General features: G+C 41.5%; 1 protein-coding gene across 9 annotated transcripts in view; it reads left to right on the top strand.

Moving 5' to 3' along the window:
- Nucleotides 1-1027: 1027 nt before the first annotated feature.
- LOC149306059 (protein NLRC5-like) overlaps nt 1028-16954 on the top strand; it is a 35645-nt gene continuing 19718 nt past the window's right edge. For 5 of the 9 annotated variants that reach the window (XM_089476939.1, XM_089476930.1, XM_089476938.1 and 2 more), the window contains exons 1-19: nt 3084-3234; nt 5110-5220; nt 5422-5719; nt 5961-6023; nt 6987-7061; nt 7559-9311; nt 9901-9984; nt 10489-10572; nt 10682-10765; nt 10979-11068; nt 11620-11670; nt 12158-12220; nt 12717-12800; nt 12886-12969; nt 13479-13568; nt 13858-13923; nt 14559-14630; nt 15973-16059; nt 16620-16703. In XM_089476939.1, the coding sequence (XP_089333065.1) occupies nt 5197-5220; nt 5422-5719; nt 5961-6023; nt 6987-7061; nt 7559-9311; nt 9901-9984; nt 10489-10572; nt 10682-10765; nt 10979-11068; nt 11620-11670; nt 12158-12220; nt 12717-12800; nt 12886-12969; nt 13479-13568; nt 13858-13923; nt 14559-14630; nt 15973-16059; nt 16620-16703 (3236 nt within the window). In that variant the 5' untranslated portion in view covers nt 3084-3234; nt 5110-5196. Of the gene's footprint in view, nt 1074-3083; nt 3240-5109; nt 5221-5421; nt 5720-5960; nt 6024-6986; nt 7062-7558; nt 9312-9900; nt 9985-10488; nt 10573-10681; nt 10766-10978; nt 11069-11619; nt 11671-12157; nt 12221-12716; nt 12801-12885; nt 12970-13478; nt 13569-13857; nt 13924-14558; nt 14631-15972; nt 16060-16619; nt 16704-16954 lie in introns of those variants that run through there. The other 4 variants (XM_089476935.1, XM_089476931.1, XM_089476933.1 and 1 more) reach the window with 4 other exon arrangements.

The raw sequence follows: 16954 nt of genomic DNA on the forward strand, positions 1-16954 counted from the left end.
GGAATAGGGAATTTATAAACTAAGAACAAGGGTTTCCATTTTAATTATTTCTCAGCACTGCGCTCTTGCAATGGACAGGGCTGAAGGCCAAAACGATAGGAGCAAAAAATTGTTGTTTGTTGTTGTGTGCCTTCAAGTCGTTTCTGATTTATGGTGACCTATCCTGGGGTTTTATTGGCAAGGTTTGTTCAGAGTAGGTTTGCCATTCCCTTCCTCTGAGGCTGAGAGAGTGTGGCTTGCTCAACATCACCTAATGGGTTTCAATGGATGAGAATTTGAATCCTGGTCTGCAATGTCATAGTCCAATGTTTGAAACACTACTCTATGCTGGTCATTGCAAGCATAAAAAGCATTTGGTGGAAAGGGCATTAATAATAATAATAATAATAATAATAATAATACAGTGGGACCTTGTTATCTGCCAGGGTTTGGTTCCAGGATCACCCATGGATAACAAAATTCACGGATGCTCAAGTCCCATGAAATATAACGGCAGAACAAAATGGTGTCCTCTTATATAATATGGAAAATCAAGGTTTGATATTTGGAATTTATACTTTGTTGGAATATTTTTTTAAGCTGTTGATGCTTGAATCCGTGCATTAAAAAATCCTTGGATATGGAGGGCTGACAATAATAATAATAATAATAATAATAATAATAATAATAAAGTAGAGGGAACGTTTTCACTCAGTTTCTCCCAGGGGGGTGGGCAGAAAAACACAACACAACAACAACACTTAGAATTTTCTGCTGTGCCACAATTCAGAAGAATGGAGTAAAAGCTGTCCGGCTGGGAATGTGGAGACTCTCATCAGACTGTAAATCCCAGCCATGCCAATCCAAGTACTACAAACCTTTTACAACTGTGTAATATTGCTACACCCAGAGTCTGATTTAGGCAAGCCAGGGGGCTTTGCCTGTCCTATATCTCTGAGCACATGGTTTCCCGGCAATGCTTTGCCTCTTTCTTGCAAAGCCTCTCCAACTGTCACTCGAGTTGAGTTTCATTTTCATAGCCCTCCATCCAGATCTTCTCCTTGGGTGCAGCTGGTGAAGAAGATGGCATGCAGGTGAGAGGAGCCTGAAGGTGGGAAGGGGGTTATTGACAGCTGTCATGTCAAAGCAGGAATAGGTAAGAGAGGGGTTCTTCCAAAGACAGGTGCAGGGCTGTCGGCTGAAAGAAAGTACTAGGGAAGCAACTACTGGTCTCATCCATTTGCATTGGTGTGACAGGCCACTAGAGGACAGCCTTGTCTGTTTGGATTTCTGACAGTCTCATAGAATCATAGAATCATAGAATTGGAAGAGACCGCAAGGGCCATCCAGTCCAGCCCCCTGCCATGCAGGAATCCAAATCAAATCATCTCTGACAGATGGCCATCCAGCCTCTGCTTGAAGACTTCCAAGGAAGGAGACTCCACTACACTCCGAGGGAGTTTGTTCCACTGTCGAACTGCCCTTACTGTCAGGAAGTTCCTCCTAATGTTGAGGTGGAATCTCTTTTCCTGCAGTTTGCATCCATTGCTCCGGGTCCTAGTCTCTGGAGCAGCAGAAAACAAGCTTGCTCCCTCCTCAATATGACATCCCTTCAAATATTTGAACAGGGCTATCATATCACCTCTTAATCTTCTCTTCTTTTTAAAGATGATTTGTGGCTTTGATTTTTGCAGATTTGATTATTGGCACAGTTGGTTAATATGTTTTCTCTAAGAACCTCAGGGTCCCCCGGCGCAACTCTGCTGGAAAATTGACCACCGAGTTGCGACTCTATGCTCTTTAGCCATCTGCGTCAAAGAGTGTTGTAGCCTCACAAAGTTACAAATCCTAGGATTCTGTAGGATGGAGCCATGGCAGTTGAAGTGGTGTTGATCTGCATTATTTCTGCAGTGTAGATGCACCCTTAGTAGTAGTAAAAGGAGTAGTAGTGTAGATGCACCCTTGTGACAAGGCTAAATGCAGCCACAATATATTGATATAATATAATATATTGAGAGCTTTTAGGGCTGAAGAGTGGGGTATAAATACCGTAAATAAAAAATACTTCAATTATTAGAGGTAGTATTTCTGTTGATAGACTGCTGAGGAACTTGAACATGGTTCTTCTGCTATATTGATTCACTATTGATTGACTATTGTCTAAAATAGGTGTTGGACTACCTAGGCCAGTGATTCCCAAACTTTTGCCCTCCAGGTGTTTTGGACTTCAACTCCCAGAAGCCCCAGCCAGATTGACCAACAGTCAGGAATCCTGGGAGCTGAAGTCCAAAACATCTGGAGGAACAAAGCTGGAGAACCTCGGAACCTAGGCCTTTGACCTGATCCAGTTTCGGAGATCTTGATACTTTTTTACATGTTGTTGGAGTGAAATTCCTTTGAAATTCCATGATAGGTTCGTGTTATGGTCGCCATGAGTTGGAAACGACTCGAAGGCACACAACAACAACAATTATGGTTGTGAAGTCAAAGGGAGAAAGATAAAACAGATAAAACCTATAAAATTATTATAAAATTCAAACAATCAAAACATCTATATATAAAATCACACAAAGTATATACAGTCGGCTCTCCTTATCCATGGATTTCCATTTCATAGCAAACCTTGATTTTCCATTTTATATAAGGGGAGCCATTTTGCTATCCCACTGTATTTAATAGGACTTGAGCATCCATGGATTTTGGTATCAATGGGGGATCCTGGAACCAAACCCCAGCAGATACCAAGGGCCCGCTGTACAATAAAATATGAATATAAAATCACATAAAATATAGTTAAGTTAAAACTTCACGGATGGCATCCATCGTTTTTTGTGGGTTTTTCGGGCCACGTGGCCATGTTCGGGAATAAACTCTTCTAGAACATGGCCACATGGTCCAAAAAACCCACAAAAAACTAATGATAATGGATGGTCTCACACTACGCTCCCAACCGGACACCGCTTTCCAACTTTACACAACAGAAAGCAGTGCCAGGCTTACATAAAGTTTTAGTTTAACTGGCATTGGCATATATGGTATCAGTAACGGGTGTGAAATGTTTTTCATTGTTGAGATTGGGGAATTCCAGAGATGTTGTTTCTACTTTCATTTTTAAGGATGTTATCCTTAAGTCCTTGGTTGGCAAAGGCAGGCAAATAGGGCTTTGGGGTATTAGAGGCTGCAGTCTCTGGCAAAGTTGGGGGAAGTCTCTTCCGTTCTGGTGGGTTTTCTCTTTGCGATGGCGACAGACCTCTGGTAAGGTATGCAAACCTCAGCGTGTGCATCTTTATTTTTTAATTCATTTATTAATAGTATTTAAAAATATATTTTACAATATAAAATAATTAAAATTAATTAAAAATTAAACTGCTTGAGGCAAGACATCTTTCGTGGGGTTGAGATAGAGTTGGTCTCAAAAGCAAAAACGGAGCAGAGTTGCTTATTGATATTAAACCATTTCATATTAGCTAAACCAGTAATTTTTTAAAAACACACATAAAATATTATTAATATCTTCATTCTTACTGTCTTCTTTTCATCATATACTGTACATAATTCTACAAAGGTATGATACTATTAATTTATTGCTAATTCCTTCCCCATCAACAGAGCTTACTCTGCTCTCCAAAATTGTAACTCTTCCGGCGGAGGTAAAAATCCTTCCTCTTTTAATAAAACCTTTTGCACAAATATTTTCCATACGTCTTCAAAATCATTTCTCTTCGTTATTCTTTTTTTTAAAACCTTAATTCCATGTGTTAACTTACCATTAGCATGTGCGTCTTTTTAATGACTGATCATGGGTTTTAAACTTTGGAAACGTGGCTTGTTTTTCCGGACGTCCGGAAAGTCCAAAATTGGCACCACGGTCCAAAAGGGTCACTTTCTGCATCTCTAGATGATGAAAATTTTGCAAGAAAGATTTATTCCCATGCTGTCTTTTGCTTGTAACGGCAAAGTCCAGCAACAAAATGTTGCCGCGCGGAAAGACTCTTGGACTCTTATGGCAGCCATAATTTCTTTCCATCTGTTCTAGTCCGTTTAATCTTCTGTCTTCCGTCGGTTTCCATTTCCTCAAAAGGTACTCAACCGAATGTAGTCAGTAAATATATGTGCATTGAGTAAATATATGTTCATAGGTGGGTCTTTTTTATTGTTTGTTTCTCTTTTGCCTGATAGTAAAGTTTTCCCTTTCTCCCTTATTGTTTGCAAATTTTAGGCACTTGCTGACATTTTCGTCTTTTGCGCAAAGAGTCCAACTTTCGGTTTCGTAGTCTAGCACCTAGAATATTGATTTTACTATTAGTTTTGGTTCTGCTTGAGTTTAGAAAAAGTTGCTTTTGAGGACCGATGCTTGGTAGAGTAATCCAACACCAGTGCAAAAACTGACATCCAAACATGTACTGGTATTTTCTCTCACAGTACACATTTTTAATTTAATTTAACTTAATTTACAAAATACACCCCTTGTTTCATGTTTTGAGTAGAAAACTGCCCCCAGGATATTTGGAAGCGTGGGAAATTTTTGGATTTGGGAAAGTTCTATGTGAAAAGCCTGTGGATTCTGGGAGCTGTAGTCCAAAAGTCACTTCCCTCGCTTTCCCCAGCTCTGGGTGGGCTCTGTGCCCACCCTAGTTATTCCAGGAGAGCCTTCCCAATGTGGTAGCCTTCCAGATATTTTGGGTCACAACACCCCATCATCCAGCTTGCATGCTAATGGCTACAGTTATGATCTTGCCTGGCATGATCCATCCCAACCAAGGGCTTGTTTACATGGATCGTTCACTCTGAATTCCCACCGATCTCCTTGCAACCTGTTTACACGATGCAGGGCCAAACCCAAAATTGGGGATGGACCGTCTTCATGATGTCCAGTTTGAGAGTTAGGCTACAACCCTGGAGACCTGTATTCGATTCCTGGCTCAGTCCTGAAACCCACTGGGTGACCATGGGCAAGGCTCATGCTCTCAGCCTCAGGGGAAGGCAATGCCCTGATTCTCGATATTGGGGAAACGGCAGGATAGAAATGATAACAGCTGATGATAATATATTAAAAGTTTATGTCTCTCGCCTCAACTGCAGCAGCTTTTCCCTGATAATTTAATATATTATCAATCCCCCCCAAAATAGGCAGAGATCATGACTCTCTTTGGAGCTGAAAAGTGTTGGGGGGAAAGAGGACCTGACTGTTTCCACTGAGCATTTGCTTAGACAACAATGCAGATTTGCAAGATGACAAAGGTAGGAGGGATCACAGCCTTGGAATCTTCTCAGAGCGGTTGTTGGGAGAAATTATTATGCAGTGTAGATGCATTCTCTGTATGGGTAAATCACTCTCCGTCTCCTTGATGTAGGGACTTTGCAGTTATTTTAACCTCTAATTCGCAATGCTCCAAGGACTTTTACCCTTTTCTCTTTCTCTGTCCTGACCTTCTCTTCCAGATGGACAGCGCAGTCCGCCAGAGGGCCATTTGGCACGCTTGGCCCCAACTGGTGGCCTTTCTGGGTCACCATCCTGAATGGGTGCTAAGGAAAGCCATAGAGCTTCTCCACCAAAGGGACCTGAGTCGGGTCGAGGGTGTTGCTGATCCAAAGGCAAAGGTCTCCTTGGTCCTGGACCTGTTCCTCGCTTCTGCGGATGCCAGTCCTCCCATCTTCCAGGAGTTCATAGAGAGTGTCTGCATGGAACTCAACCTCCCTATGGAGCTGGAAATAACGTTCATGAGCGTCTCGGGAGAAGGTAAGGTTAATGAACATTGAGTGACACGGAAGGCTTTTACAACCTAAATTCCAATTTGGAAAGCATATAGATGGCCACTAGGAGTCAGCATGGCGTATTGGTTTGAGCATTGACCTATGACTCTGGAGACCAGAAAAATGACCTCCGGGGGCCACATGTGGCCTGTAGGCTGTATTTTGACCACCCCTGGTTTATATTATTACAAATTAACAACAGACTTAATTGCTTTAATATGTTACAGGTAATGTGACTCAAGAGCAGGACCGCAAAGAAGCTGCAGCTTTCTCTCCATCAATCTCTGCAAGTAAGAGAGTTACTTCATGAAATGTTATGGAAGGTTTGGGGAGTAAACCTGGATGGCCCAAGATGTTTGTTGCCAGAATGAAATGCCATCAACCCGCTGTATCCACAGATCTCACCATCCACGGCTTCATAATACCCCCCCCCCCAAAAAAAAAAACCCAAAGCAAACCTTGATTTCACCATTTTATGTAAGGGACACCATGTTACTACCCAATTGTTTATAAGGGGACTTGAGCATCCACTGATTTTGGTATCTTGGCACCAAGCCCAAGTGGATACCAAGGACCCTGTCTCTGTTTTGTGCCCAGAACCAGGCAGGACAAATTTTGTCGAAATGGGCAACCGAGGATAATCCTCCAACACACTTGGCAACAGTGGAACAGTTTAGGGCAGGGAAAGTGCACAACGTCTGTTGGGAAATCGAGAATTTCCATCCCTAGATGGGACAGAGAGAAGAACGATTAGATAGCTGGGACCCAGGCTTTCATAAAGAGAAGTTATCTTCAGGGCTGGCTGTTATCACACAAAGGGAAATGAGGCATCTATTCTAGACTGTCAGCTCTTTGCAGCCTTTCCTGTGTCTGCAGCAACCGTAAGCACACATATCTGCAAAAAGGAGATGAAGAAATGTATGGTTAGCTGGCCCTTGCCAAATAACTGTCCCCTTGCCATGCTGTCTGTGTTTTATTTTTGGCTTCTTCTACTAGGAAAGGAAGGCAATCTAGCCCAATGAGGAGAGATGGAAGGGAGTTGGCGCCTTTATGTTTTATTTTTTATTCAAAACTTTACAATACATTAAGAACAGCAAAAGATGTGTATCCTTAAGGGAGTTATCTAATACACAAATCTAATATGATGTCCTTCTGCATTGGCTTAAAGCATGTCTGTTTTGTGTCCCCAATGTGTCTCTCTAAAGAGAAACTGCTGCCTTTCTTGCTGGGATTTTGTTTTTCCCATTCTCTAGGGCCTGAAAGGCGCCGTCCTTGGAGTAGTCCTTCCACCAGGAGCAACTGCAAAGCATCCAAACAGCAGCGACTAGGCATGTAATGCTTCTCTTCTTCTGTCGCTACTTTCTGGAGCATTTCTTTTCATTCAGATGGGACTGAACAGTTGAGTTTAGTGCACCGAAGAATTGTTGCCAAGAAAAGTTAAAGGGCCCTTTGCTTGTGCCTCAAGAGTGACTTGGAGCATAGAGACAATATTATTAAATGTTAATATTATTAAGAAACCAGCATAGCAAAATGAGTTCCACATTACCTGAAATACACATTGTGGATATTCTGGTTTCAACCCTATTGGTTAGTCTCACCTACAAAAACCCCATTGAATAAAATGTTGAGCATTGGATGAACACATGGGTAAATTGCATTGATTCAATGGGCCTACTCTAGTTGGGACCAATAGTAGGACTCAGATCATCATGTGTTTAGGCTTCAGTCTTATGTGCATCTGGGATTAAGTCTAGTTGAATTCAGTTGAGTTGAAGAAATAGAATTTTGCTATGACTCTCTTTTCTTCTTCCTCCACTTTTGTCAGATTCTGCAGAAAGGTACCGACACCTCGTTGTCCAACTGATGCTCCAGAGATACGGGACGAATGGATCAGTGGAAACAACGCCATTAAAGGATCAACCGTCAGCTTTTAGCCAAGCTTTCGTCAACCTTGTGATCCGTCAGCGCAAAACCTGGAGGTTAAAGGGAAGGATGGAGAAAGCCAAGGAGGAGCATGTAGGTCTGCATGACGTGGAGGAACATAGCGGCGCAACCATGACCCTGTCTGATCTCCTTGAAATAGTCCAAATGGACACCACCAAGGTTATTTTCCTGTTGGGTAACCCAGGGATGGGCAAGACAAGGCTCATGCACAGAATTTGCCAACAATGGGCTGAAGGAGCCCTGCCCCAGTTCCGGCTGGTCTTCCTCTTTGAGTTCAGGCAGCTGAACCTGATCAAAAGAAATCTGACTCTTCAAGAGCTTTTGTTCGAGTTCTTCCTACAACCTGAATCTTGCCCCGATGCAACATTTGAGCAGCTCCAAGAAGATGCCAAGCACACATTGGTGATCTTTGATGGTCTGGATGAGTTTGTGGAGAACATTCAGCTCCCGTTCTCTCTTCAAGCCTCATCGCCTGATCTTCTCAATCCTCTCTCAACAGTGGAACTTTTTGCCAACCTTTGCTATGGAAAACTCTTGCCCGGCTGCACTGTCCTGGTGACAACTCGGCCAAAGACCATCCCTGAAGCTTTCCTGAAAACCGGCACCTTGTCCGCCGAAATCTGTGGCTTCGACCGTGAAAAGGTTGAGGAATATGCCAGCTATTATTTCCGCCATTACCCAAAGAAAGAGCAAGCTCTTGCTCACCTGAAAAGCAATAGAAAGCTCTTGAGCATGTGTTGCATCCCAGCCTTGTGTAACATTGTCTGCATCTGCTTGGAGCACATGCTCCTTCAAAACGCAGGAAGCACCCAACTCCCTCAAACCATGACTGGGCTTTACATCCGGATGCTCCGCACTTTCATCTGCAAGCATCAGACGAGGAGCGCTTTGACTGAAGAAGTGGATTTGGGTCGACACCAAGCGACTCTTCTAGGCCTGTGTGAATGGGCCTTCGAAGCTCTAGAACAGAAGAAGATGCTGTTTTATGCTGGTGAGGTCCCTGGGCAGGTAAAGGATTTTGGGTGCCAACATGGGTTCTTGTTGTCCTTTGAGGTGAAGACCAGCAATGGCCAGGCGCAGGTCGGTTACACCTTCGTTCACTTCAGTTTGCAAGAATTCTTTGCAGCGCTCTTCCAGATGGCAAGCCGAAGCGTCGATGGCAACTCTTTGAAGCAGATGTTCTTCCTGAGGTCTAAGTGGACTTTAAAGAAGGAAGCAAGGATGCCATTCACTGCCAATTGCCATGTCTTCCAGTCTGGCCTTGCATCTGAAGAGTGCCGAGGGTTCCTCAGCTCCTTAGCCGGAGAGAGCGAGACTTGGGTACAGGAGCGGCAAGCCATAGTCAGGCAGGTGTTGAAGAAGCTAGCGGTGTCACATTTAACTGGGCCCAGGATAGCCGAATTGTGCCACTGCGTGTACGAGGCACAAGATCTCCAGTTAGCCCAACATCTGGGCAAACAGCTGGATTTTGACTTTCAGTTCAGGAATTTGAGGTTGATGCCACTCGACATGACGGCCCTGGCCTTTGTGATCACCAGCGGCCCGCATTTGGTGCGCTTGACTTTTGCTGGATGCTCCATGGAACTTGACTACTTGGATATCTTTGGCAACTGCGAAAATATAAAGAGCCTGAGGTATGAAGTGTTGTTGTTGTTGTTGTTGTTGTTGTTGTTATGTAGAGATATCCTGTAGCACCTTTGAGACTAAGTGAAATAAAGACATTGGCACAATGAGCTTTCGTAGGCTTCAGTCATATTTGCTATCTGAACCATGATCCCTAAGATTCCTACTCAAGGTGATAGCTTCTTTGGTTGAATCAATCCATCCGTAACGTGTTCATCGATTTTCCCCCTATGGCCTCTGACTTTAAACTAGCATTATTATCTTTTCCATATGCATCTGAAGAAGTAGACTTAAGTCTACGAAAGCTCATGCTGCCAACTTCTTTATTTCATTTCGTCTCAAAGGTGTTGCAAGATCTCTCTGCAAACGTCATTTTTTCCAGTGAGTCTTCTCATGTCATGATATCTCCAAAGCAGCGTTTATTATTGCAGTCCATAGACCCATCAGTACAAACAAACAGAAAACAAAACAAAAAAATGTACAATGTCAAATGGTACCTATATATATATATCCCCCTCTGCAAACCCTAGTTTGGAGGCTAGACTAATCTTCCTATTTAACTAACAATGATTTTGTTGTTCCTGTTGCCTTTACTCTTAGCTTTAGGAGCAGAAAATACGGAAACGAATTCGCGACGGTCCTTTCCCAAATCCTGCCAAAGATCAAACACTTGACAACATTTTGGTAAGCATTGCTCTGACTTTGCATGGATTATCCAATTTGGGTGCGGTTTTAGAATCTAACCGAATCAGGCCCTTTGGATTAATGTTGCAAGAATGGGCATTTCAGTCCTAGGCTGCATCCGCACTGCAGAAATAATCCAGTTTGACAGCACTTTAATTGCCGTGGCTCAATGCTATGGAATCCTGGGATTGGCGGTTTGTTGTGGCACCGGATCTCTCTTACAGAAGAGGCTAAATATCTCACAAAATGACAAATCCCAATATTCCAGGGGATGGAGCCATGACAGTTAAAGTAGTGTCAAACTGCTTTATTTCTGCAGTACAACATTTAGAATATTACATTAAATGCCTTGGCTGCAAATCACAAGATTTTGTAAGATGGAGCTGCATTTGTTAAAGTGGTACAAAACTGCTGTAACATTATCATATAGATACACTATATGTGTGGCATGAGCATAGATTCCCTCCATCTCCATCACAGCTGTCTCTCTTTTGCTTTTTGCAGCTTAACAGGTGGAAACCTTGCCATGCCTGGCCTGGAGCATCTCATAGCAGCTTTTGCAAACTGCCAGCAGCTGGAAGACATAAAGTAAATGGGTTGTTTTTTATTCATGGCAAAAGGCAGTTGAGGGGGGAAGTAGCCTGATTTATTTTTTCATTTAAGGGGAAATATTATCATATCTGTCACTCCTTTTTAGTCTGCAGGACAACAAACTGAAGGAGCAAGAGCTTGTCAAAGCCACCGAAGCATTTTCTACTGTAAATAACCTGAAGCAGATGGAGTAAGTACAACAGGAATAAAAACCACACTAAGAAGGCATTCATTTCACAAGTTGCTGAGCAAAGATTTAGGATGGAGCCGTGGCAGTTAAAGTAGTGTGAAATTGCATTATTTCTACAGTGTGCATGCACCCTTGAAGGATATATATGTACATATCCGTTAAAAATGATCTGTTAATTGAATTGCAATATCATGTTTGTTCTGTTTAAAACAGTTTAAGCTTCAATGAGGTTTCGGCGGACGCAATCCTCACTTTTACCGGAGCCGCAGTCCTTTGTCCAAAGGTTACCGAGCTGCATATAAGGTACTTGCATGGAAGAATTGCAAAATCAAGGCCTGTTACAGACAGCCAAAATAAAGCTGCTTCAAGTCACAGTGGAGGTATGGTGTTTCAATGATGCATGCGTCCTAAGAGTCCAGAAGCCACACCAAAGCCACGCTCCAGTCCTTAGGGCTGGAGCGTGGCTTTGGTGCGACTTCTGGACTCTTAGGATGCATGCATCATTGAAACACCATACCTCCACTGTGACTTGAAGCAGCTTTATTTTGGCTGTCTGTAACAGGCCAAAGGTGGTTTCGTTTTTATGTCCTTTTCCCTTCCTGCCTTGATGTTGGAAGAAAGGCGGGATATAAGAAAATAATAATAATAATAATAATAATAATAATAATAATAATAATAATAGTTCATTTATTTATTTATTTGGGGGGGGTTCTGTTTGCCTGCTAGTTCACCTGTTTGCAAACAGAAACATGGCTGATTTTGCAACTGAGGGGTCAGCTTGGTATAAGCATTATAACTTTAATCTGTTTTATTTAGGGAGATTTCAGCATTAATTTTCCACCATTTCTCTGCAGGAAGGATAGTTTAAAAATCTACTTTGCCAGCCGTTCCAAAATGGATCCAAGGTAAGAAGCTGTCCTTTCCAAAAGGTTCGCATTTGAGAAAATTTTGGTCGGGATCAACTGAGACGGAACTAATAATTATGGGCCATTTAATTATTGGGCAATTTAATGAATTCTAGGGCAATTTAACCCTTTCCCTCCACTGCCTTGGGCTTGAGAGACATCCTTCTCTGAAGCTGCAGTTTGCTTTCAGGGCATCTCTCAGTAGCACCTGGTTTATATGGATCATTATGGTAACCATTGAGTCCTCTCTAGTCACACTAAAGAGTGGACCTACTGCGATCAATGGGTCCCAACTCAAGTTACAAATAATTTAAGAATCATTAGTAGTAGTAGTAGTAGTAACATTTATTTGGTCATTGAGCTAACCATTGATTTTGCTTGGTCCATTTCTGACTATGATTACACCTGAGCCGTTACTGTTCTGTTAATTTTGGACATTATAGTGTATTGATCATCAGGGGGAAAATGATTGCTTTATTGACTACAGGCTGAAAGGTGTTGAAATCAAAGAAGAGGAGACGGTTCCCAAAGCTAGAAGTTTAATATTACGGTAAATAAAATAAACATTTTTATTGATATGAAGTATGCCGATCCGTTTTTTAAAAAATTCTGTTGCTCTCTTCTTCCTCCTGGTTAAAGTTGTTCCAGGTGCCAAATTTAACATTTTGGCAAGTGTGCCAAACCGGAGCAATAAGAGCGATAGTCCTTCCAAAATACAACGGTTATTATTGAGAAGGAACACGCCAAACTACTTATTTTAAGCAGAGAAACCCTGGAATTTCTGCTTTATTTCTTTATTATTGTCATTATTGTTCTGTTGGTTTTTTTGACATTATAGTGTATTGATCTTTGGGGGGAAAAACTGCTTTATTGACTTCAGGTTGAAAGGTGTTGAAATCAGAGAAGAGTACCTCTGATGCACCTCTTAATTGCAGACACAGCCAAGCTGGGATGCTAAAATAGAATAATACTACTAATAATACTAATAATATTTATTTATATGCACAACCTGTTATAAATCCTTCCATCTTTCTGTGCATACACAGGTTGCAGGATTGCCAGTTCGGTTCTCAGCGGGCGAAGGATCTGGCAGACCTTTTCCAAAGCTGCTCCCCATTTTCTGAAATTGAGTAAGTACATCCTTTTCCCAAACTCTTTCTTAACAGAGGGATATATATATATATGTGGCCAATTTAACCAGGAACGATTTCTCAGTTTGTCAGATAACCAACTCGGTGATGAAGGATGCAGCCAGTTGATGCAGAGCGTGACCAAGTTGTGCATTTCTGGCCCTCTCAGGTTTGTGTTTCCTAAATCCTGCCTATTTCTTGTCTTGATCGTCTTATTTTTTAAAATCTATATTGATAATGCATTTTCAAAGGCTCCAAACCCACCCAGACTGGTTTATTTGGCTTATAATGGTTCATTTCCTGCTTTCTAAACTCAGCATTTGCTTGCGGATGTTTCTTTTCCTACAAGACGGAAGGAGAAAGTTGTCCCACAGGACCTAGGTAGCATCCAAAGTTGCTTCGCGTTCAGCTGGATCATTGCTCCAGCTATTTATGGCTTTATCTCTTACGAATATTCCCTTACCTTTCCTCAGCTGGAAGTGCATCTCCTTCCCTTTTTAAAATGTGGCTGCCTTGTCTTTTTGAAATTTGAAATGGGATTAAAATGTAGGTTTAAATTCTTGAGTTGCGGCGTCCTTTCCTTACACTACTAAGATGGTATTTAGGGTATTTGGGGTTTTTTTCCTGGCATGTCGATGTGTTCTTCTTCTTTAAAGCAGTTTTGGTTTTATTCCACAGTTTAAACAACAACCGGCTGACTCTCAAAAGCATTTTCTGCCTCCTGAACACTGTGGCTCTTTGTCCGAACATTGTGAAGCTTAATGCCAGGCAAGTATGGGTTTATTTTTTCTAGGCACGCATTGGAGATAAGGAGCATACCTAGTATGCTTGGGTGCATCTGCATAGGTATACTATATATATATATATATATATATATATATATATAATCAGCATGAATTCATGGAGATTGCATGTGCCTGTGCATGCATGTTTCTCAGCCCAGTTGATCTCCATTCATAGTGTTCCCAGCCTGCTGCGCATGTAGATTTTGAACAATTGGTCATTGTTACATTTAAATGAAATATGACACTGTGGAATCTCTGCTTAATTTCTTTAGCATCGATCACCAAACTGCAACATTGACGTTCATCAACGAAGGTATTCTTGACTCCCTTCATTACAGGTATGGCAGGTTTCTCAATATGTATTTCTTTTTCTTGCTTGCATTTCAGACAATGATATTAAAGAAGAGCCCAGTCTAGTCAGGGTTAGTTTAAGACATGCTTAGGCCCTGGGCTGGGCAAGGAGAACCGTGCAGCTTCCCATCAGGAAAAACCATTTTGTAGCATTTCAAACAATGGCAATAGATTGCTGTAATGCTGGGTTTTAGTCAGAATTTGCAATGAACTATCCAAGCTGTTCATGTTACAGTATTTTGACAATGGATTCCAGCACCTTGGATAGATCCTCAAGTGCCAAATAGGTTTAGCATCTTCGTAGTTTAAAGTCCAGCATCTAAAGCTCAGTCTAAAATCTGGAATAGATTTAAAATACTACTGACATGGGAGCACCATCAGCTGCCGTGAAGAATGCCACTGATGTCAAGATCCAAGGAAAATAACTTGGCAGCCAAACCACTTGGAAAATTGCAGTCCGAAACCGCTATCTGCAGGGATATGTTACTAGATTTAGTAGTGAAATGGTGAGCACTATATTTCTGCCAGAGGTTGGCCATAGAGTTGCACTGGAGGACCACAAAATGCCTAGAGAGGCCTTTTTTAGCTTGCCCACCTCCTTTAACTTTCCCCCCTTTTGCAGTAATTATTCTTCTGATGAGGACCAGTCAAGCTGCGATGGACAACAAGTGACGGCGACACCGAGGGAAATATGGTACGGTGATGTTGATTTACTCCTGGCTTACTCCAGAGTTATAAAATAGCTGGAAAGCAGGCACTAAGGGTCTCAAATGCGAAACAATGGCAGAATGGTGCTGGGGTCTGTGCTTTTGCAGGGAAGCTTTCTGTTCAGAGGAAGCTATCATTGATGATGATAATAATAATAATATAATTTATTAATATTCCACCTCTCTTTGCGGATCAATAATCAATATTTTTGCTGTTGTACAGTATTATGAATTGTCACAGTGCTCAATTCAGCACAGCAAATTGTCAGATAGACTATTTTAACCAGAAGCTCAGCAGAGGAAAGGCAACGCAAGAGGCCAACATAATTCCTTTCGGAGTTGTAAAACTTCTTGCTATGACTTGGGCTTCTTGGTCATTCATGTACTGTCTATGCTACTTTCAGGGTCAAACTAGGCATAGTAGTTCCCTTTCTGATTTACTTGTTTCCTCCTTCCATGCTGCGCGCAAATTAAGCTTATGCTGTACTTTCCAATGACCGATAACAAAGCAAAGCACGCTAAGTGCGAGATACAGAGGTGAAGGGGAATAACATGTTACGCCAAACAGACATCTTTCCCGACTTGAGAGAGAGCACTTCTGCAAGATCATAGTAAAGATATAGTGTAGTTTGATTCTGAGCCTACCCAACCTATTTTCTGGCCTTGCTGTCCTAGTCATAGTGAAAGTGCCATCTGCTTTCTAGATGGCTAGTCAGCCATGGCACTATAGAGGAAGGAAAACTGCATGACTGAATGCTTTAACCTCCTTTCCCCCAAAACCTTACACACTGAAAACCAAAGTCAAAGAGAAAGCTAATTTAGTGTGTCGGGGAGAGAAAACAAATAGTAATGAGTACTATTTCTATATCTGTCCTAGTAATGTTTACTTACCATCTTTATGGCATGTATCTCTCAAAACTAACCTGGTTTAAACAACGTTGCAGTTTCCTCCTCCTCATTTATTTACGGACCTAGACCAAAATATAAAGTACAATTAGTTACACCAAAAATCCATAAACCATAAAACATACACGTATAAAGCATACATAAAGGTAAAGGTAATCCCTTGACATGAATATCTAGAATCTAATCACAAACCTTTACAGTGGTGAATATGCTATTTGTAGGTGATTTTGTATGTACACACACAAATATGTATGTATGGATGGATGTTTTATGTATGTATGTTTAATGAGTTTTATGCTTTATGAGGTTTATGAATTTTTGGTGTAACTAATGTTACTTTATATTTTGGTCTATGGCTGTAAATAGATGATGATGATGATGATGATGATGATGATGACGACAATATTGTAATTTTCCTTTCAGCTTGACAGACAATAAACTCTGTGACGAAGGCGATGTGAATAAACTGTGTTTGACGTTGAGAAGGTGCGGCGGTGTCTCCGAACTAAAGTAAGGTTTATTTGGTTTTTGCAATTCAGAGGGGGACAAAGTGCAAATGGTGAGCCACAAAATGTGGCCCTTGACGTTTCTCAAAGTTCCCCAAACTGATATTAAAAATTGGAATGCATTCAGGGTGGTATTTTTTTACCTAAAACCCACCAAAAATGTGCTCAGTTTGCACCCTCAGATCCTCCAAAGAGGTTTGTTTCTCCCTGATTCTCCAAAGCTTCACAAACCTCCCCAAGGTACCAAAGATATGTATAATATATAGTATTTTCAGATGATAACCATCATCATCATCAATTATATCAATCGATGATGATAATGATGGTTATCGTCTGAAAATACTAAAGATGTTTCCATGCACAAGACCTGCTCTGTTGCATCTGTTCACATTCACTAGCATCTCTCTGAAGCTTCTTCTATCTTTTTGAATCTGGCACCATTTTGGGAAAACAATACATTGCTTGATTTGTTCAGACCGTGGAACTATAATATAAAACATAATTATAACGGGATGTTTATATGCGAAAACTAATCTCCGCCTCTACCTCTGTTTTTAAATGCAGTTTGTCCAATAATTCTCTGGGCGATCTGGGCGTTTTGAAAGTGGCGCAGCTGCTCCCCAAAATGAAAGCATTGCGTTCTTTAACGTAAGTCAAGGCTTTTTTGTGTTTAGAGATTTGTTTAGTGACTTTTTTTTGACTGTGTGGGTTGTGGGCTTAGAAATTCCATGCAAGTAGAAAATAAGCCTCTAAGGGAGATGGTTAGGCTTATAAATTTGTGAACTTTCTGCTTGGCATCCAGTTTTATGTGACAACGGAGGGAGGACTGTGTGTGTGTGTGTATAATAAATAAAATTGATAGACAATTCGATTCATTGGTTTTGCAACTACACTTGTCC

The sequence above is a fragment of the Sceloporus occidentalis genome, unplaced genomic scaffold (genome assembly GCF_023333645.1).
Source record: "Sceloporus occidentalis isolate IW3139 unplaced genomic scaffold, rSceOcc1.0.p SCAF_10, whole genome shotgun sequence".
In the NCBI taxonomy this organism is placed as follows: domain Eukaryota; kingdom Metazoa; phylum Chordata; class Lepidosauria; order Squamata; family Phrynosomatidae; genus Sceloporus; species Sceloporus occidentalis.